The sequence below is a fragment of the Furipterus horrens genome, unplaced genomic scaffold (genome assembly GCF_987537825.1).
Source record: "Furipterus horrens unplaced genomic scaffold, mFurHor1.1.pri manual_scaffold_6, whole genome shotgun sequence".
In the NCBI taxonomy this organism is placed as follows: Eukaryota; Metazoa; Chordata; class Mammalia; order Chiroptera; family Furipteridae; genus Furipterus; species Furipterus horrens.
Genome location: NW_028327176.1, coordinates 182,305,947 through 182,327,385, shown reverse-complemented (window position 1 = coordinate 182,327,385; position 21,439 = coordinate 182,305,947). Strand labels below are relative to the sequence as shown.

Genomic DNA, 21,439 nt, shown 5'->3' with positions numbered 1-21,439 from the left:
TCACTTTCTATGCATTTTCACACAAAATCCCCTTCCATTCAAGGAGGACATACTTTGTTTCAAGAAAATGTCAATAGTCAGATACAGTTCATCACAGAAACTCAAGGGTCAGACATCTGCAGTCCGAGCATCTTAGTGCTCATGGCTGTTAGGCACTGCTGTGAGCGCTTGATACATACTGTCCTGTTCAGTCCTTATAAGACTCTCTTATCCCCATTTTAAAGATGGGCAGTGTGAGGCGTAGGCAGGCTAGGTACAAGCAACAGAGCCAGGAATCTATCCAGATCTGTTTAGTGCTAGAGTCCTTAACCACTGCCCTGTCCTTTAAAATGTCAAACAAAGGGGTACCAGCAATTTTCTCTCTAAGGAAGAAATGCTTTCTGCAGTCTAGGATATTACCCTGTAGAACAGATAGAGTCCTAGTGAATACCTAACATTTCTACACCGTTATCTCAAACTAAGACCAACTAGAGGCAACTCCGCATCAAAAACCAAAAGACAATGTGCTTGCTGTATGTGTGGCTTTTCAGACATTTTTCAAAATGATCAAATGTGAAAAATTACATTTGCAAAAACATCCAGCTCAATCATAGTTCTAGAAGCATAAGGCTCAGAGCAATCTCTTTGTAAAGAAAGTGGAAACTAGGGTTGATTTTCAAGTAGGACAAATATTATTCTTTGGAACAGAAACGTGTTGCTGAATCTCACCATGGAGCAAAAGGCTTATAAACTTTTGAGAAAATAAGGTTCCCATGGAAACACAAACACAACAGCAACTCCAGTACGGGGACCTACAGATGCTACACCTTCCCGATTCTTTTAAAAGCCATTGGTGGCTATTGAAACGTCAGTGCAGGAATAATAAAACACCAATACTTCTAGTGTTCCAGGGGAAATGCTTATGCTGAAGTTTTTAATCTTCAGTTTTATAAAAATTTACTAGCAGAGCAGATTGATGGACATGTGACACAGAGATCAGGCAGCTCCAGTTACTAGGAATTGACTAGAAAAGCTCTAAGAGACGGGAAGCAGTCACAAGGACCACAAACTAATAACTAGTAATAATAATAGCTAATACTTATTGAGTATTTACTATGTGCCAGGTACCATTTTTAAGCTTCTTTTTAAAAAACAATTAACTCATTTACATCTCACAACTACTCTAAAAGGTTATCACTATCATTCCTACTTTACACTTGAGAAAGACAAGGCACTGAGAGATGAAGTAACATTCAAAGTCAGACCACTAGGAAGTGGTAAAGCTGCTATGTGAACCAGACAGGCCAACTCTGGGACTGAAATCTGACCCCTCTGCTACTGTAACTTCCCGTTGCTGAGCCCTGATGCAAGGACAGGGACCATCCCCACCGCACTGAATGCAGGGTGGATGGAGAACGGGAATTTCTGCTGTGTTCCTTCGTCAAAGGCTCTTCGAAACTAGACTCGTGACGCTTCTGAAGGTTTGCAGTCCTGTTAAAGAATCAAAGCCCCGGGTCAACTACTAGAGCGTGTTGCAGGATGAAGAGGAGCGAAGCAATACCAACCTACAAAGTGGTACTAGTCTGGCTGGGAATGTCTTCTAAAGTCTCATGGGACATATCCTCCGTTCTCTTGAATTGTTATATTTGCATCTTTTACTATTTCACCCTGTCTCCTCAGCCAGTCACAAGCTCCCTGAGGTCCTGACTTGGTCCTACATCCCCACCACGGCTTTCTGCAAAGTGGTTGCTTCACGGACCTTGTTGCATGACTCACGGGCCCCGTGGATGCCTCCCCACAGAAGATGGGCACCAAGCTGGCTCTTCGAGGACGTGAGGCATGAAGATGTATGGGGGGGGGGTGAGAAGACAGCCAAGTGTTAAGAGAACAAAATCGTGGAGGCTGAGAGAGACGGAACTCATGGGGGAGTGCTTGGCCTGAACCGAGGAACTGAGCAGGACTGTGACCAAACGGGGTAGTTCCTGATGTAGGACCTCACCGTCTCTCCCAGGGAAATCAGGCATTGTCCCAGAGGCAGTTCAGATCAATGGCCAATGACATGGGAGAGGAAGGAATCTGATAAAGGCTTTGCTGTCAGGAGAGCCCCCAAGTCCCAGAGTTAGAATGATCAGAGACAGAGGAACCAAGGGTTGAGAAGCATTTCCAGGAAGGGAAGGGAGAGTGGTTAAGTCACACATTTAATTCATTCATTCTCACACGCCAAATGACAGGCCACCAGTGTACATATGCTTACTCACAGAGAGACAGGGAACCACGTAAATCTACCTCTATTTCCCAATCCAGTGGCCTCTGGAGAAGTTTCTCTAAATTTCCATCACTCCTTTCGGCAGGAGGAGTCTCATGTCCTGAGCCCAGAGTGAGAAGGAACACTCAAGCAGAGAAAGCTGTGTGCAACAGAGCACAGAGACTAGCAGCAGGGACTGGAGGACTGAATCTGCCTCCCCAAATTGTGACCGCCTGTGTGAACTTGGGTAAGGTGGTGAATCATTTTGGGTCTCAGTTAATTCATGTGTAAAATGGGGGCAATTTAGCACATACCGCAGATTGCTGAGATAAAGTATAGAAAGTAGTTAGCCAAGTGACACAGTGCACAGATTTTATAACTCGTGTGTTCTTAGGTTCTTATTCATCATTATAGGGCCTGGCTATGCAGTCAAAGCTGTTTCTCTCTCTCCTGCGATCCAGAGCACACACTCTGAGCCCCCTCCTCATCCTGCCCTCCTCACTCCAGGGCCCAGTACCAGACAACGAGGGACAGCTCCCATGAGCCCAGGCCTGCTGGAATCAGACAAACCAGCGGATGCTCAGCAGTTTACCCTGCCCTGCCTTGCACTTCCCTGCAAACCTCAAGGAAGGCTCCACCTAGGCTTTCCTCTCACTCCTTTCTGCCTCCCCGCTGACACTGGTGCTGCCCCTGTGGCCCCTCCTTAGGAAATGTTAAGTAAATAAAAATCTTTCAGTGGCATTAGTCCCTCTGCGTTGTCATTTAGACAACTCTATAAATTAAAATTCATGGGTACAAGCACTGACACAAAGCTCACTAAATGATAGCTGTAACTTTTCCATAGGTCATAAAATAGAATCAATTACGTCTCTGTCCCTTCTTTCCACCCTTTCTTCCAGTCTTACTGTCACTTTCCCAGTGTTGGCCTGAATCATTGCAGTAACCTCCTTACTCTATCTTGAATAAATTCTATTTCTTGCTTCCTGAGACCATTTCTTTATATAGCAATGTATTAAAACTCTGGATATAGATCACCCTCAGCCAGAAAGCCCGATATAGTTTCCTGTGGTCTATAGATCAAGTCCAACCTCCGTACTTCAAGTCTGACCAGGAGCTGCAGCCGTACAGGACGACTCAGGATCTCCACAAATGCCAGGAGCTGTCACACCTGTGTGCCTTGCGGAGGCTGGCACCTGCCCTTGGAATGCTCTCCCCACTCTTCCCTAAACGTGGAAATCACAATGCACTTGGGGTCTTTGAATTTGCTTACATGGTATAATCGAACCTGACAGTAAATAACTAGATCAATTCTGAGTTTTCAGTTTGGCTTAGCAGAACCTTCATTTGTTAAAAAAAAAAAAAAAAAAAGACTACAAATATGATAAAAGCAAATATTTACTTTCTATTGGCCTTAATTTCAGAGTCAGAAGTATCCCCAAAGATTTGGGAGGCCCAATTCAAATTCTACTTAGGTGATAAGCTCTATAATGTCTCTTAAAATTAATCATGTCCTCTACTGATATCCTCTTAGCACTTAATTCTGCCTATTCATATTATATTTATTGTGTTTGTTTTTGTTTGCTTTCTCTAGATGAACAAACACTTTTTTGAGGTTAAGAATAAGCCTTAGAATTTTTTTTAATCTTTCCAGCATGCTCATTAGTGTTACACATAGCAGCTGCCCAGAGAATATTTATTTCATGAGCCCTATGATTATTCTAATTAAAATAAGGGGCTCTTATTAAATGGTAATTACACAGTTAATTATGGGAAAAGGACTCTGTACCTGATGTAACCTAAGTAAAATTACTTAGGTCAGAGGATGAGCCTATTAAGTTGCGTCAGAAAACAGTGACAGATAATGGTCAATTATTTTAAAGCACTATTGTCATATTTAGTCATTACTGTTTAATGTAAAGTGGGGTAAATTTTCATTCTGATTTCCGAAGAGAAAATACTTCTAGTTTATAATCAAACCACAGACCAAGCTGTGATGTGCAGTGTCTCGGTGTTCACTCATTTCACCCACGCCTGAAGTTGCTAGGCCATGCATGGGGTAAGGCTAAAAACTCCAGTTGGGATTTGTACAAGCCAAACTAAGCAGGCTACTTGAAACTCCACCTAGTCCCAAAGAAGGAAATGGGCCGTGTCCTGGCTGGACAGGAACCCACGTCCAACGCTGATCTCCTGTTCCTTCAAGCCTCGGCTGGAACTTAATGAGGAAGAAAAGGCTGGGGTAGAACTCAGCCATACTCTAACGGCTGAAACTTTTACTTTTCAAAGGTCCTCCAGAAATATTTGGTGGTGAGCTGACATTGTCATCTGACTTTCTTCCCAGCATACTTGTTGGGAAAAAAAAAAAGTTGGCTGAGATTTCCAGCTACCTCTTCTCACTAGGTGGGTGGCTGGGCTTGGGAAGGCATGAGAACCACCCTACAGACAGACACAAGGAGAAGCTGTTCCCCAGTCGACACCATGAAGGAAATAGTGGTTTAGAAAGAATCTTGAAAATCACTCAAAGATGATTACAGGCTGTCACTGAGAAATGAGGAAGGAAGGGCTTTCTTTTCGAGTACAGGGTGTACAGCTCTACAATCAGAAATTATTATTTTATATTTAGGCCAATGGTAGTCTGTAGGCCTTTGAAATGTAAAAAGCAATAATAACGTAAATACCTGGTATGACTTACAAAAGCATCAAGAGAGATTACACAGGCCATATATGAAAACTGAGCTCCTCACTTGGTAATATGTTGCATTTCATGTTTCTAAAGTCACTGCAATCTAAGAGTCATCGGGTACCTACTCGACGTAGGACACTGGGCACGGGGGACGTAGAGAGCATGAAGCCACAGAGCCCTACCTGGGCCCATCGTTTAGCTCAGGAGGGAGGGTCACAGGGCGCATGCCTCACGTGTGAAGCTGCAGGAGGGACACACAGGGGGGCTCTATGGAAGGAGAGCAGGGTTTCAGCAGTAGCGCACGCACAAAATGAACGTTTCCGCTCCACAAAGCACATCACTCAGTTGCAACTTAAAATTTCTAAATGTTTGCTCTTGGTGAGCTATTGAGACAGTAGGTGGGGAAATCATCTATAGCCAAGCTATCCCTGGATGACTTTCAAGTCCCAAGTTCATTTTGCATTCCTCATTCTTCCTCTCGTGCCCTTCGCACCTTTGGAACTAGTCAAAGTGCAGTAAGAGCGCATTTTAGTGTGGGCTGCCTGTCTGTAAATATATGCATCCTGACTTTATTTGGGCAGAACTGGCAGAAACATAATTATACTTTGTATTTAAAGATAAAATATGAGAGTCACCCCAAATCCACCTTTGCCTTCAGTGTCCTTACTCCAGTGGGGTCTAACAGGGCTTCTCAAAGTTATGGCAGCTTCTGTTGCAGTCTGACTGTCCCCAATCCCTGGGCCCAGCACCGAGAGGGAATAACAAGGTTGATGGGGCCAAGTTCATGAGTTGAAAAGACTTGTCTAAAGTCACCCTGCTTAGCAGCTGGGCTTCTCCAATCACGCTTAATAAGAAACATCCCCAGATATTCACGGAAAGCATGAACCAGGCATTGTCGGATCTCCTGAGGGAACTTCTGACATGTTACAGTGAAATATTTATATTATATAACACACCTACTATTGATATTAGTGACTCTATGGAGTGTGAAACAATTGCAACTATATATTTTTATGTCAAAAGAAAATTGCCCAGAAAATAAAGAACTGAAGCATAAAGACTATAGAGGTTTTTATTTAACATCTCTTTCCTGATATCTAAGAGTAAAACCTTAAAACCATTCTTTTGTTCATCTCAATATAAATTTGTTGGATAATTACTTTATGCCACGACTTAGACTAGGCATTAGAGATAAAAAGATTTTTTTTTTTAAAGATTAATCTATGGCCCCTGCCTTAAAAGAACTAACGGAAAATAAATACGTTGCTAAGAGTTTCTTCTTGCTTTAAATAACTTAAATATAAAAATACCAGTAGACTGGAAAAATAACTAAAGATTCCTTCATGACCAGCTTAGACATTAAGGTATATTTAACGGAAAGAGATTGAGATACAAGGGAATTCAAACCTACCATCCCACAAAAAGAAATAAAGTTCTGATACAGGAATAAATCATGAAAACATTATACCAAGCGAAGTAAGCCAGATACAAACGCCATACAGAAAAATACTGTACGATCCTATTTACACGAAATATCTGGAATAAGAGCAAATTCGCGGAGACAGAAAGTAGAACTAGAGGTTAGCCAAGGCGCGGGGCAAAGGAGAATGGGGAGTTGCTGCTTACTGGGTACAGATTTTCTGTTCGCAGTGGAAAAAGATTTTGGAAATAGGAAGAATAGTTGCAAAAAATTGTTAATGTAATCAGTACTGTTGACCTGGACACTAAAAGTGGTTAAAATACCAAATTTTATATTATACATATTTAACCACAACTTTAAAAATCAATAATGTACTACAGCAAAAAACACTGAATTATATATACACCCTTAAAATGGGTGAATTGTGTGGTGTGTAAATTATATCTCAATAAAGCTGTTTAAAAATAAAAGACCATTCCTTCCATGTTAACATATTATTTTGTCATCTTGTAAAACTCTGAATATTCTCAAATAAATTGAGCAGAAACAGGTGATTAACATTTGAAATACTGTGATTCATATTTCTCACTGAAGGCCTATGTTTTACAAATAATTACTAATCCTTTGGGCAGTTCAGAACACAGAAGAGCCCTCTATCTTTCGGATGTCTGGTTAAATAACTAATTTGTTAACATGCCATGAATATTTAACAGACTTTTTTTTTTACTTTTTTTATTGTATTTTTTCCCATCACCATTTAGTTCCCTTAGACAACCTCTCCACATAATCACCACACTGTTATCCGTGTCCATGAGTCCTTATTTCTTTCTGCTCAAGCCCTCCACTCCTTAACCTCCTCCCTTAGCTGTCATCCTGCTCTCCATCTATGAGTCTGTCTGTATGTTGCTTGTTTAGTTCAGTTTGCTCATTAGATCCCACATATGAGTGAAATCATATGGTATTTGTCTCTCTCTGCCTGGCTTATTTCACTTAGCGTGATGTTCTTCTCCAGGTCCATCCATGCTGTCACAAAGGATAAAATTTTCTCATTTTTAATGGATAAATAGTATTCCATTGTGTAAATGTCCCATCGTTGTTTTATCCACTCATCTACTGATGGACATTTGGCATTTTTAAAATGAACTCTTGGCTTGACGCTTCTTGAATACAGTCACCCAGAAAAACGTGGTTGGAAAATCACCCTCAGAACAAAACACATGGCAACATTCAGTTTTTCTACCTCTTAGTCGCAGGTTACCTATAGATCAAAGCATGCCAGTGTTGAGAACATGCCAGGCACATATTGGCTTTCGATACATATTTGTTGAAATGAAAGAACAGTTGCATTTACTGCTTAGGAAACTCTCAGGGCCCTGGGTCAGATAAAAGCATTTAGAGAGGAGGGCAGGCCAGCCCAGAAAGCCTCTGGGAGCTGATGACTTCTGGGCTCTTTCTGGCCTCCGGGGCTGGCTCCACGCTTCTCTCGGTGGTCAGTCAGGGGCAAGACCAAAGAGTTCCCTTCTAAATAAGTATCATTAAGAAGTGCAAGGTCTAGAACAACGATTTTCAACCTATTTCATCTCATGGCACATGTAAACTAATTACAAAAATTCTGTGGCACACCAAAGAATATATTCTATCTTTTGCCGATCTGACAAAAAATATATAGGCATAATTTTAATTCATTCACACCAGATGGCTGTTACCGTGTTGGTTATTGTCATTTTATTACTTGACAATCTAAGGGAAAAGAGGTCAGTGTCCCTGACTAAGTAGTCAGGTGTTACATGTCTTAAAAATTATTGCGGCACACTGGTTGAAAATTGCTGGTCTAGACAGAACAGAACGAGATCAGGTATTTCAAAAGTATTTCATTCCATTGAAAATGTGTATGACCTTTTGAACTAAATTAACAGGTGAGCCAGATTCTGGTCAGTGGTTCTGTTGTTGCCTGAAAATAATTGTAACACAACAGAAAATAAAAATAATGAATGGGGACACCCAGAAGTGAACTACTTTTACCATTTCCCATACCAGTGATACTAAAGTAATATGGTTTAGATAGAATCTGCCAAAAGCTGGTAAATCTTTTCTATCCTACAAGTCAAATACAAATAACATGAAACAAGGATCATATATTAAAATAAAAGCTTTTGAAAGAAAGTAAGGTGAAAATAATAATCTTTTACTGCGTGACTACTGAAGGTACCTATGTTTTTGACTAGGAAAAGAGAAAATAAACCTCCCACAAGTGAATTAGCCATAATACCTGAGAAGAAAGATTCTAAATTGTCAATCCTACCTTAAGTAGGGGGAAAGTTTATAAGCTCATTATCACTTCTTAAAGCCTTTAAAAAAAATCACACAGTCACAGCAAAGGGTCACAAACATACCCTGAATCTGAATCCCGTCCTGGCTCTGGGGAGGAAGGAGTCTGGATTCTGCCCTTCGAGGAGAGCTTCGATTCCTCCAGACTCTGCCCAGGGCCCCCACCATGGTTGTTGACAGCATGCTCCGCAGACCCGACGGGGGACAGGAGGGGGTTGGCAGGGGCCGGACAGCCTGTCAGGCTGCCACTCTCCAGAGAATCCTGTCCACCTGGGACGAGGCGTTACACCCACGGCAGACAGGTCGGGGCAGTTCTGCCTGCCTTCATTCTCCACCCACATGCTCATCTGTCCTGTGTTCGCCCTTCCTCCGGAGGCCCAGGAAAAGTCGGGACAGTGAGCCAAGAAGCAGCAGACACCAGCAAAAATCAAAATGAAGATATGAATGGAGTCAATCAAGAGAAGAGCATGGTCAATGCTACGTCAGTGCCAATCTTATACACGAAGGCTTTTTTTTTTGATTCTTCACTTTTCACCTCAAGAAGTCCAATTTTTCAACCTTTAAAAATGACTTATACTGCCCTGGCTGCTGTGGCTCAGTGGACTGAGCGTTGCTCTGTGAGCCAAGTGTCGCTGGTTCGATTCCCAGTCAGGGCACATGACTAGGTTGCATGTCAAGTCCCCGGTAGGGGGCGTGAGTGAGAGGCAACCACACAGTGATGTTTCTCTCCCTCTCTTTCTCCTTCCCTTCCCCTCTCTCTAAAAATAAACAAATAAATTATTTAAAAAAAAAATGACTTATACTATATGTGGGTGGGCCTATTTTTCTTTCTCCAGCCTATTTTCTCTTCGGAATTGGAAGAGGTTTCACGCAATTGTTTTCCCGAAGAGGACCATTCTTCCAGATGACCAGAATTTGTTTACAAAATATGAAAAGAATTTCTAATGTCCTGAGTGTTCCCTTCCCAGAATTATATCAGCTTTTGTGGATGAGGCAAGTTGATTAAGGGAATTGAATAAAAATTCACAATCATGTAAACTCGCAAAGGCTTTTTAAAAATGAATTGATTCGGATGGCCTAATTCTTCTGTCTCCTGGTGAGGTTGCTGGAGTTGCCTCATAGTGAGCGAGTGGGACCTGAGCTTCACGCAAATAGCACATTGCTCACGTATGCCCCCTACTGGTCAAGATGCCAGGTGCACATGGGTTAGAGACCACTGACTGCATTAAAGCTGTGGGAGGGGCAAGGAGTAGAAAGTTCTAGAATCCCTTGAGTATCTCCATATGCTATATTCATCTAGCCCTAGTGGTACTAAAATTGAATTAACTGGAGACAACTGGACAGGCTCTCATATTATTTACCGTCCATATGACTTTTATAGGTTCCGCAGAGAGAATAATCCATACCTGATATCATTCTTTTTCTCCCTCCCCCAGTTACACCTTTTTTCATAAGATCAAAGTTGTTTTTGCAGGAGGCAGGCAAATTCCCAGAAACCCCTCCCCCCAACTGACTTTAATTTTTCTTAAAAAGCCTGCAGTTTACTAAAAAGCAGCAGTGTTTTGAGGATACACAGTTTACAGTCATTCAGTTGAAATTTCTCTCATTTGATAATTATTTTGACATTTCCAAAATTAGAAAAACTCTAGATTCATTGCAGATGAAGGGAAAGTAGAAATGAAGGGTGGGGATTTTAAATGATGTGACAGTAGGACGCAGCTGGCGCTACTCCTCCGTACCCCGATTTCAGGGTTCTGGGGACAGTCCTGTTCCTCTCTGAGGCGCTCCTCTCCTTCCTCACTAAAGTGGGGGCTCCCTTTGCTGTGGGCAGCTAGGGAAAAGTACAAAGGAGGCTTCCACAGTCTCTCAGTTCCTGTGACCACCTCTCCCTCCCCGCCCCCAGCCACAAAGACATCCTTGGAGAAGGGTGGCAGAGAGAACACAGCGGTGCTGGAAGCAAACGATCAGCCATGAGGACACTAAGAACTGCTCACACTTTCCCAACAGAGGCTCGCCTTTGAGGCTTTACCACGGCCACAAGTCTGAGATCCCTATAAACAACAGACACACATTCCCAGGGGGCTAATCAGAAGTCCAGGGTGAGTGACGCAGGACGCGTGGCCATTTCTGAAGCACAGCAAACTGCCCAAATTCAGACACTGAGATCCCCGCACAGCTGCTATCAGCCACCAGAGGTGACATGGACGTATGTGAGAAAGGAGGTCCTTGGAGCCAACTGACACTTCCGATAAAATTCCCCAGGCCCGCACCTGAGCGTTCACGTGTGCCTCCTTTGTGTTCCCAGGGTCCGTCCCCTGGGCTCACACCGGACGCTGCTCACCCTCCTGCTACCATCCACTTCCTTACGTCTGTCCCCGCAGCCAGCCATCCGCAGACCTCACGGTGCATCAGAAACAATAAATCGATTCCCAGGGCTTGTCCTGAAAGGACCGCTCTCCTGAGTCTAAAACCCTGCCAGGAAGCTGGCATTTTTTCCAGCTCCCACACTTTCTTCCATTGCCGCCTGGAATCTATCCAAGGACAGTATAAAGACACCAACTTACTCAACTATGGGGTTTTTAAGTCAGGGACCAAAACTTGTACCAACTTTGGGCCCAGCGCAGTGCTGGGTGACACCGTGGCCAAGAGTTCAGCCATGTCCACCCTGCGTCTCCACACCGGTCGGGCTGCCTGACCCCTCATGCTGCCATGAAGCCCTGTGCTTCTTGCCATTACCCCCAACGCCACCCTAGAGACAGATGCCAACTCATGACATCACCTTGTCTTTCCTCCAGCCCAGACCGCTCAGAGTTCCCACACCTCACTCGCCTGCGATGTTTTGGTCCAGAACATGATCTGTCAGGGCAGCTGTCTCCTTGCCCTTCACCTCCACAAAGAATGGCTTCATCTGGGCTTCAGAAAAGTCTTCGGACCGCAGTACTGTTGATCCACGGTCTGTCTGTAGGTGAATTCAAGACTCAGCTTTCACAGCAACGTCGGACACTTCGCTGCCCTTAGTTTGCAGGCTGTGGCAGGTGGACACTTGGTGTCCCAGATTTTCGCCAACAGGAAGCTGAGCAACGACCGTGACCGCTCTGGGAAGCGCAGTCAGGAACAGGAAGCGGAGTAATATCCTGCCTGTGTAGGTCAACCCACCCTTCCCAATCTGTGCACATGCGCTTCCTGCGACAGGCCCGCCGCGGCCGGCCAGCGGTGTTCTTGCTCCCAGGGTTTCCTGCAGCAAAGGGAACCAGCCCAGCCCCCGAGCGCATGAGGTCATTGTCTCTCTAATCAGCCTTCTTGTAAGACACCCTCCCCCTCCGCTCATGGAAGGGACACACTGAGGAAGGAAACACACTTTCTCATTAGACAGCATATCCAGAAAACCAGAATCATGCCGAAGGCTTTTTGAAGGCCAGTTGGCTCACCGCAAAGTTCAGTTCTGAGATGTTTGCTTCTAATTTCCCACGGCGACTGTGAGCTACCGACTGTTTTCTAAATTTCATAAACATACACAGTGTCCACCTTCTGCAGAGGATAAGGACTCAATCAGTCGGGTCTCTTGCTTCTTTGTAATCCCCCGGGACCGTCACGGCTCTGGGTGCACAGAGGACACTTAAGAGATGCGGACTGGATAAACGTACGTCAGCGGGAACGGCAGGGTTCCCAACTGCTGAGACGTGCCCTAAGCCATCAGAATCAAGTACGACTGCCACCTCGGTACCAAGTACCTGACCTCCTGCTACTCCTTCAGGAAGGCTCTGTTGGGGCGGAGGGCGGGCTGTGTCGGGGGAATCTCTCCCGGTCTCCTTTCCACCCTTCACCACACACTTCTCTTGGGCATGGAATCAGGAATCAGGAATCAGATCAGTGAGGTGTGGAAGGGACACCCGGGCAGCGTCATTCCAGCCCAGTCGTTGGCTCTTTTGGCACAGAGCTGCCCACAGTCGGCACACATTCCGTTTTCCTTCTCGGTGCCACACGCGTGACATACACTTGCGGAGCACTGCCCAGTTCAGCCCGGTGATAGCAAGGCTTCTGAGTTTAGTAGTAGGAGGCCCTGCTGCCCACAGAGAGAAGAAGGAATCTCCCATGTCAGCTTGATCGGTAATACAGCTGGGGTTTGGTTTCTAGCTGCCTTACTCTTTGTTCCAATTTCTTGACTTGGTTCAGAACCTGAGTGGGAGGCGAGGGTCTTGACTGCCCTTACCACAAACTCCAAATCTGGTGGACTGGCTCATAGACATGGTATTGGGGAACAAAATTCCTCCTGCAGACGGATGGATGCTTTCTGGCAGATGCCGTAAGTGTGGGCCACCAGCATTTATTTGGAGAATCACACACAGAAATTGTTTCGTGCCCCAGCTTTTATGCTCTTGCAGTTTGTGTGCGCGATCTGGTGAGCAGCCTTTTACCACATGAAATTTTTACTTTGCCAGCTGCTCAGCTTAAACTGATCTTGCCCTCAGGTGAGTAGTTTCTTCTAGAGGGTCAGGCCTGCAGGCATCAGGCCCTCATCCCCTTAAGCAGATGCTGGGCAGCCTCAGCAAGTGCAGGGTTAGCATAATGATGTGGGGCTTCAGGAGACACGTGACCAATGGCTGCCTTTGACCTACACAGATACAAGGGTTCTAGAGCAGGTGTATTGAGGCGAGGAGTCAACTACGCGAAAGAGAGGGTCCCTGTGTTTCCAGGCTTTCTAGACATCAAGACTGGAACGATAGTGTAAGGCAGCAATTCTATATGCACTGCTGGTAGGTCGTAGCTTCAGATGATTATTGCGTGGCCCATCCAGGCTGCACTTACTTGGCTACCTCAAATTCCAGTCCTCATTCGAGGCCAAGAGGAAACCAAGGAGGAGAAAATTTGTATTTCGGTGGCTCATCCATGAGTTTAAGGGTCTCCTCACACTATGGGGGGGTCTCAAGCTGGCTCTCGATCACTTGGTTCTCTGACTCAGATACCACTGAGACTCTGCTTTGGATTTGGCAGTGGTCTTCGGATCAAAGCACTGCATTTAGGGAAGACAGCTGTGCATAGGTAACTGCTCTGGGGGACGGGGCCTAAAACCTGTTCTGTCCATTTGGAGGCTGTAGGGCCATTTATTTGTATAGTTCTCAACATGAAGAATATGGGGGAAATTCTACAATTTTTTTAAAGAAGAAAAATAAAAGCCCCCCCAAACGATGCTCTACTGCCATTTCTTTTCTCTAAGTGATAACCACAACACAGGCCGAACTGTTGTGAACCAAATGCTGTACAAAATTCAACCAAGCACCCACTCACTCCCAAACACCACATTTACGGTCCTCAGTGTTGTAGTCTCACATATAGAGAAAATATCAACCCGTGTGTGGTTTCCGCTAATATAAATTAATCCCTGAAAAACTTACTTGGAAATTCATATAGAATTTGGAGTCTCTCACACACAAGCGGGTCTTGTTCTCTAGAGATGCCTATTAGCTGCCAGAGGCATCTCTGCCCTAGCTGCCCTAAGAGTAGGAAAATGTGCTCAAACCTGCTTGTCTAAGATGATGTTCCCTCGACTCTCCCTGTGCCCTTCTCCTCCAGCTGCGGCTCTCTTCTCTTCAAGGGCGGACATCACACATGGGCTACCTGTACTCACCGCCTTCCCCTCTTCCCCCATCACTCCAATGTAGTTTTCCCCCTCCCCCCTCCACATCCCCCCAAACAGCTCTCTGTAGTATGATGCTATTTGGTTCAACAGGTACACGTCAGTATCTTTCTCGTGTAACTTCTTCAGAGCATCCAACACCTTCAGCCACTCCCTTCTTAAATCACTGCCTCCCTTTGGGACCAGGATCCCTTTTTGTCCTCGTTTTCCTCCTACCTACATGGACATTCCAAAGTTTCCCTTGTAGGACCATCCAAGGACTCTTCTGAGCAACAGACCAGTACATGCAAGTGACCACTGGATATTTCCGCTTTGAAACTTCACAGGTAACTGAAATGTAATATATCCAAAATGAAACACAATCTTCCTCCCAAACTTGGTCCTCTTCCAGCGAATGCCACCATCATCTGCATGGATACACCAGCCAGAAATTTAGGAGCCATTGTCTCTGCTTTTTCTCTTTCATTCCAGATATTCAAAATCATTATCAACTGCAGTCATTTTTTTAAACTTTTAAATTCTCTTTCTCAAATACTTTTATCCATCTCTACCCTGGTCTTCTTTCATCTGTCTTAGTACAATGTTCTAAACACTCTCCTGGAGGACATAGGACTGTCACACCATACACTTTTCAAATGGCAAGTCCGATGCCATGCCCCCCTTACCACACCAAGAGAAACTCTTCCATGCCTTGCCATTTCTTCAAGGACAATGATCAAATCTTTAACATGGCCTTCAGCATCTCACATGTCCAGTCCCTGCCTCTTGCTACCCTCACTGGCTTTCTCTTCTGCACCACTCCCGACTCACCACTCTTCGACAAGTTTCTCGAGGGAATCAAGGTCTCTCTATATCGCTTTTCTGCCACGAACAACCTCCCACTGCAGCTATAAATGATCCGCCAGATTGCAGCTCAGTCATCGCCACCTCAAGACAGTGTCTGAATTCTTTTTTTTCTTTTTTGCATTTACAATTTGCAATGAATATTTGGTTTATCGTAATCTCCCCAACTAGTCTACTCTGTGATATTGATGAGGGTTGGGGGGCATGTAATTTTGCCCACATCAAATCCCCAGGGCCTGGAATAGTGTCTGGCATATAGTACCTACTCAGTGAGTACTTGTAGAATGAATGAATGAGTGAATTAATGAACAACTGTAGTGCACTGGGGACTCTGGTATAATTAGGGTGCATGGTATTTCTATGACAACTGTTGTAATTTTGAAAAACATACTATTGTTATAATTAATTACTAAGTTCTGTAAAGAAAGTGTTCCATAATTATAAAATCATTCTCATGGGAAAATATGATCTACTTTATCACACCTACTTTATTTTATGGATTCTTCAAAGAAAGGACTACGGTGAAGTTGGGTTGCCTACATTTATCTCATACTTAGGTTTACAATTTACATCTGTTGTGCCTCTAGAAATCCTATTTATATTGCTGAATAGAGAGCCATAAAGCTCCAGAAGATTAGCAAACGACTAAACATCTCCTGCAGCTTAGGATTCATTATAAGATTAGAACCTAGGTTAAAATATATTAACAACTGTTTAACTTGATTAAAAACACAGCGACTCAGGTAAACGCAACACAGCGTTCTCATGTCAAACCCTGAATATAACTGCAAAAATGATTTCCACATTTACTTTTTCCTCTACAAGACAAGGCTACTTTACATTAGTGTGGCACCTTCACTTACATATGCAATTTAATAAGAATTTGTTTAACATTGGTTTTGTAGAAAATCAATAACATATTTGTCCTTCTAGGGATTTATCCTCTCAGAAATGAAAGGTGATGTGTTTAGACTAATTTCCACTTTACAATTAACTGGTATTCAGAGATTTCGGGCTTTAAAGCTATAAAATCAATGTTAACCTAGTATGCTAAAACCCAGGTTTTCTAACCATCTTTAAAAGGCACCTAGAAATGTTTTGTCTTTAGTTCACAGAAACATGCATTTGCTCATGGATGGTTGGAACAGATTTCCAAGAAAAACCTCAACATTTGGCAGCTGGAAATAACCATCTGCTTTAGCAAAAGCTTTGTTAATTGTAAATCCAACCTGAAATCTGAACCCTATAAAACTGTAGAACTCTACATTAGATTGATGCAGAACCTTAAACCAGAGAATGTGCCAACATTTCCCTCTCTCTTTTAAAAAGAGTATGTGAATTAATTACAAGGTGCTGATGGACTTGGATTAGTTTTTATCCCTATCTGCAGAAAATTAATTCCTACCACTTACATCAATTAGATTGGGTCAAGATGGGTAACTCAGGCTGAACCTAATAGAGAAACTTCTGTTTACTAAAGCCTCTGAAGTTAACATGGGTTCTTTCTGTCAAGAAATGATTCTTATTTATACGTGGAGCACTATTAATGGCATAAGGAGTTAGATTTTTCTCCATGCTCACTTTATAGAGTTATTTATTAAAACTTGCTCAGGCCCTGCTGAACTTAGGTGTCCATTGGGAGAAACTAAAACATTTGCCTAGAAAAAGTGGGAAACATATTTACCTTTATTTTGCCCCATTTTGTCTTTAAGTATCATATAATATTCATACTATGATTTAAGGGGTCACAGATACTATTTACATTACAGACAAGGGAACATATTAAAAATATAGTCCTACCTCTCAGCATTTGTCAGCTTCAGAACTCAGCAACCCCGTACTCATCAGATTTTGAAAAATGTCTCAGCACTCGGCGCTCGCTTGGGACTCGTCATACTTGCTAGAGTTAAATGAGCCCCAGTGCTGCCCCGCAAGAGCAAATGCTTCATCATTCAGTCCTTGTCAGTTTGGGCACGTTCCACGAGCTCCAGAACAAATTGACGATGAGTACCGGGGTACCACTGTCACTTACAAGGCTTCCCACTTTACTCCTGCTGAAAACGTGTGACAATAGACTTTTTAATTAATAAAGAGTTGGCTCACTGGATTTTCTAGCTAATGGAATTTAGGTAATCTCACGGGGGTCACCTCCTTCTAGCAGTGACCCTTTCACCTCCCAGTGTTACCAATTTCTCCCTTGATACCCCTGGAGATACATCCCTCCCCTATTTCTCATTTGCTCTGGTTGTGCAAGGCTCCCAGACTGTTTGTTTCTGCAAGCAGCAAGCAAGTGAGCAAAGATATACCATTTTTATCCATAGTTTCGAATGGCTGTGGCTACCGCTAGCCATTAAATAGTATAAAATGCACAGTATTACAATTAGAAAGGTTCCCATATCTTTTTTCAAGCTAAAAGGAAAACAAACAGTTCAGACATCAGATTTCAGAATTTCTTTCCCACTAAAGACAACGTTCTACATGAGGGGTTTGTCAGGTGTTATGGTGGACATCGGCGGGCCTCCCAAGCCAGCCTTGTGTCTGTGTGTACCAGAAAGGGACCCATATCATGACGATGTCCCCAGAGGGGATGATACAGGAACTGGTTGCAGAAGAACAAACAGGAATAAACAGGAGTCAGCAGCCTGCAGCTGGGGGTTGGGATGAGGGGCAGAGAAAGAGAGTCCCATGTGCGCAGACTCCTGGTGACAGTTTGGGGGAACCGCAAGCAGCAGAGCAAGGCAGAAACCGTGGGTGGGTGTGCGTGCATGTGCGCTTGTTAGGAGGGGCAGTAACGAGGGACAGGAATACAGAGGTAAGCAAGACCTGGACTGTGAAGAGCCTCATCTACCGTAACAAAGTTTGACTTGGTCCTGAAGCAATGAGAAGGTTCTGACAGGTCTGAAATTGAGGAGGACCATGACCAGTTCTGCGTTTTGAAAAGACTCTCAATGAAGTTGCAAAAGAGTAGAGGGAGTAAGAATGCAACTGGGCAGATAAGGACCAACCAGGAAGGAGGTGATGATGGTAGCCTGGATGAAGGCAGCTGAAGTGCAGACCATATGGTTTGAGAGTTGACCCAAAGGGGGTGGAGGTGGGGCGTGAAGGACAGGGAGGAGCCAAGGAGGAGCCAAGGAGGAGCTGAGGCCTGTGATGTGGGCACCTTGAGGTTAGTGCTGCCCTCCACTCTCAGGGGTATGAACAGAAGAGCAGAGGAGTTTTGGCTGGAGGGTGGTGGGTGTTTCAGGAAAATGAGTTCTCCAATTTTTAGACATTTAGGCTACCACTGGTAATTCTCCCCATGTCTCCGAAAACATTTTTGAACATGTATTGTTTCAGTTCATTTGAATTGCCCTAGTTACTCCTTCAGATTTCAATCTATCTCCTTCACGTCCACTTCTCGAAGCTTCTAACATTGCGGTTGCTCAATCATTCTTATCTCGTGGTGTCCTTGGGACAGCTTCCCAGACAGAGCACTGCAGGTTCAAAGGGTAAGGCTTGAATAAGTCGTACTCCCACGTTTTCTCCAAAAGAATAGAATTGATTTACATTGTCAGTAATGCACGAATCTGTTTTCCCTACAACCTTTCCAGTGTTGGCCTTTGACTTTTGTTTACTTGGTAGGTGTAAAATGTGTTCATTTAAAAATTTATTACAGTTGAATTTATCTTCATAAATGGTCTTCTATTTGTTTTCTTTCGGGAGAAATAGCTGTTAGTATCCTTGGACCACTTATAATTAGAACCTGATATTGCACTCACATTTATATAAATGTGTGTGTGTGTGTGTGTGTGTGTGCGTGCGCACATGTTATCAAATCTCAAATTTTTGCTATGCATATTTTCTCATTTTGTTTCTTTCATTCTGTTTAGGCTTTAAAAAAGTCTTAATTTTACATAAATACATTTGTCCATGTTTTGCTTTTCACTTTTTTTTTTTGCCTTCAACAAAATTTTCTTCTTTATATCTGAAACTGTGCTACTCCATATACATAATTCTTTAACTCATAGGGAGTTCACTGAGATTATGTATATATTTTATAGTATGAGGTCTGATTCTTAAGTATATTTTTGTATTATATCTGTGGTCAGTAACTTTATTTTTACTAGTTTTTTACTTGATTCATCTATATTTTATTGGTATTTTTATTATGATAGCTGCAAAAATATTCATGTAGTTTCATTTTTGCTATTAAATTCTGTCCTCTTAGATTTAAATAATCCTCATGCTTATGCAGAAAAATAGTTTTATCACTAAAGACAAGGGGCCAAAATAAAACTATTTTAGGAAGGGAATAAATGACTCAAGATTCACAGTTATGCTAGAAATACGAAAACTAGAAGATGAGGTTGTATGGGTAGAAACTCTCTTCTCCTGAACACCTATCCCAACCTGGGAAACATGAAAGAAAGAACAAGAAAAATAGCAAGAACATACATGTGCATGTGAGAAAATGCACCTGAAGGCAGGCCCTCCGGTGTCTGACAGACCTGCATATGAGTCCTGTTTCAGCCACACAGTAAATGTGTGACCTTGGGCAAGTCCCCAAATTGTGTAAGTGTGCACACGCTGTGCATTAATAAGTGGTACAAATGGAAGGGGGTTGAAGGGGACAGGAACGGCTGCAGGAAGACCACCCGGGGTCTGCTGTCACGGGGTGGTATAAGAGAAATAAAGTGTGTGCAAAGCACTAACCCTCCCCTGCCTGCTGGCACTCAGTAAGCTCCAAAAATGTTACTGTGGTTATTAAATATTTCTCAGCTGGCAACCTCATCAATTCACATAAAACTTTTGAGTTGACCACTAAGTTTCAAGGAGAAGACAGTTCCTAATTTGTAGGGACCTTTTATAGAAAGTATGTGAGGTGTCAGTTGGCACTATGCAACTTGAAATAAAAGAAACCCAGGTGCCATAAATGTAGTTGTACAATAATTTGTAACAATAGCTTGAACCAAGCTGGCTCTCTAAGTTTAGAGGGGTGTCATTCACAGATGAGCTTATACAATAACTCCCTGGCAGCAAGTTGATTCTGGGAAAGTTAGGGGCAAGAGTTTGGCTTCTGAAGTCAATAATTCTGTCATTATTACCAGAGTAAAACAGCAATTATCCAAATTCCTCAAATGATGAGAATTTCTGCTTAACTGAACTTTCTGCTCATTTTAGGGTTAACAATAAAACCTTCTTTCAACCCTTGTTAATTTGTGGGGGGGGCATACAAGTTCCCACCTCAATAAGTAAGTACAATGTCCAAACTATGATTTGATTCAGACTCTTGCTCTGCCTCAGGGTTGCCTCTATGAACAAGAAGCCTCACACCAGACTCCAGGAAGAGAAGGTGGGTAAAGCGGGTTTAATAAACACGGATAGAATAACACACTTCAGGAGGTTACTCTTTTTTCCTTAAACAAATCCCTCATGGCTAAGTATTATCATGTGTGGTGGGAAGGCAGGGTTAGATTTTCTTGTAGAAACCAAGTTTAAAAAATAATAGTCCATTAAGGGCATTGGCTTACTTAAATTTTAATCAACTACGGGTGTATGTAAATGCCCAAAATGAGAATCTCGTGCCCTGAGAGGTGTTCGTGAACATATTTCAGTATCTAATAGCAAGCACTGCCCACAGACAGGCAGAAGAAAATCAACTTGGTCTATCAGGCTTTCCATCAAAACACTGAGGGGCTGTTCTAAGACTAGAACGGGGGTTGAATTAGCCCCAGTTCTGCAGAGGTCACAGATTACACAGCATGATTAAAAATAATGCAGTACTAGCCAGATGTACAACTGCTGGACAATAAAAAGATCTTTTAACAGAATGGTGCTTACCTTAAAAGTATTTTTGGAACGTGTATCCATGATGATTTGCCCTCTTAAAGAGGATGTTAAAGGTTAATTGTCTATGGCATAAGGACTGCTGACAAATGCCAAAATTCTATTCCCAGACTGAAATTATATAATCAGAAATAGAGCATCCAAACTGCACATCAAATAGTCTCCTTTCTGGCAGACTATAAAAAAATCAGTATTAGTGTTTGAAGTAGGCATTTGTTTATAGAATGCAACCAACCATGGCTGCCAAACACAATAATTAAATGCTTTAACAAGTGAGAAATCTTGCCAGAATATGTAATTTGAGGGGGGAAATAAGCAGAGGGTTGATATGTAGCAGAAAAATGCTGAACTATTTATTTCATGCTACTCAGAAGCAGACATTCATGCTGTGGGTCTACCCGCAGAAACACTGAAAGAGAAAGAAGTGTGTCAGAAGGGGCCAGTTATTTTATTTAGATCTTGTCTTATGTTTTTATCTATAAG

General features: G+C 43.0%; 1 protein-coding gene across 2 annotated transcripts in view; it reads right to left on the bottom strand.

The window, feature by feature from the left end:
• The window catches only part of PLEKHG1 (pleckstrin homology and RhoGEF domain containing G1), a 128,881-nt gene extending 117,180 nt beyond the window's left edge, over window positions 1-11,701 (bottom strand). The window contains exon 1 of one of the 2 annotated variants that reach the window (XM_090279976.1): window positions 11,482-11,701. In XM_090279976.1, the coding sequence (XP_090136102.1) occupies window positions 11,482-11,560 (79 nt within the window). In that variant the 5' untranslated portion in view covers window positions 11,561-11,701. Of the gene's footprint in view, window positions 1-8,717; window positions 8,870-11,481 lie in introns of those variants that run through there. The other variant, XM_090279975.1, reaches the window with a different exon arrangement.
• Window positions 11,702-21,439: the final 9,738 nt, after the last annotated feature.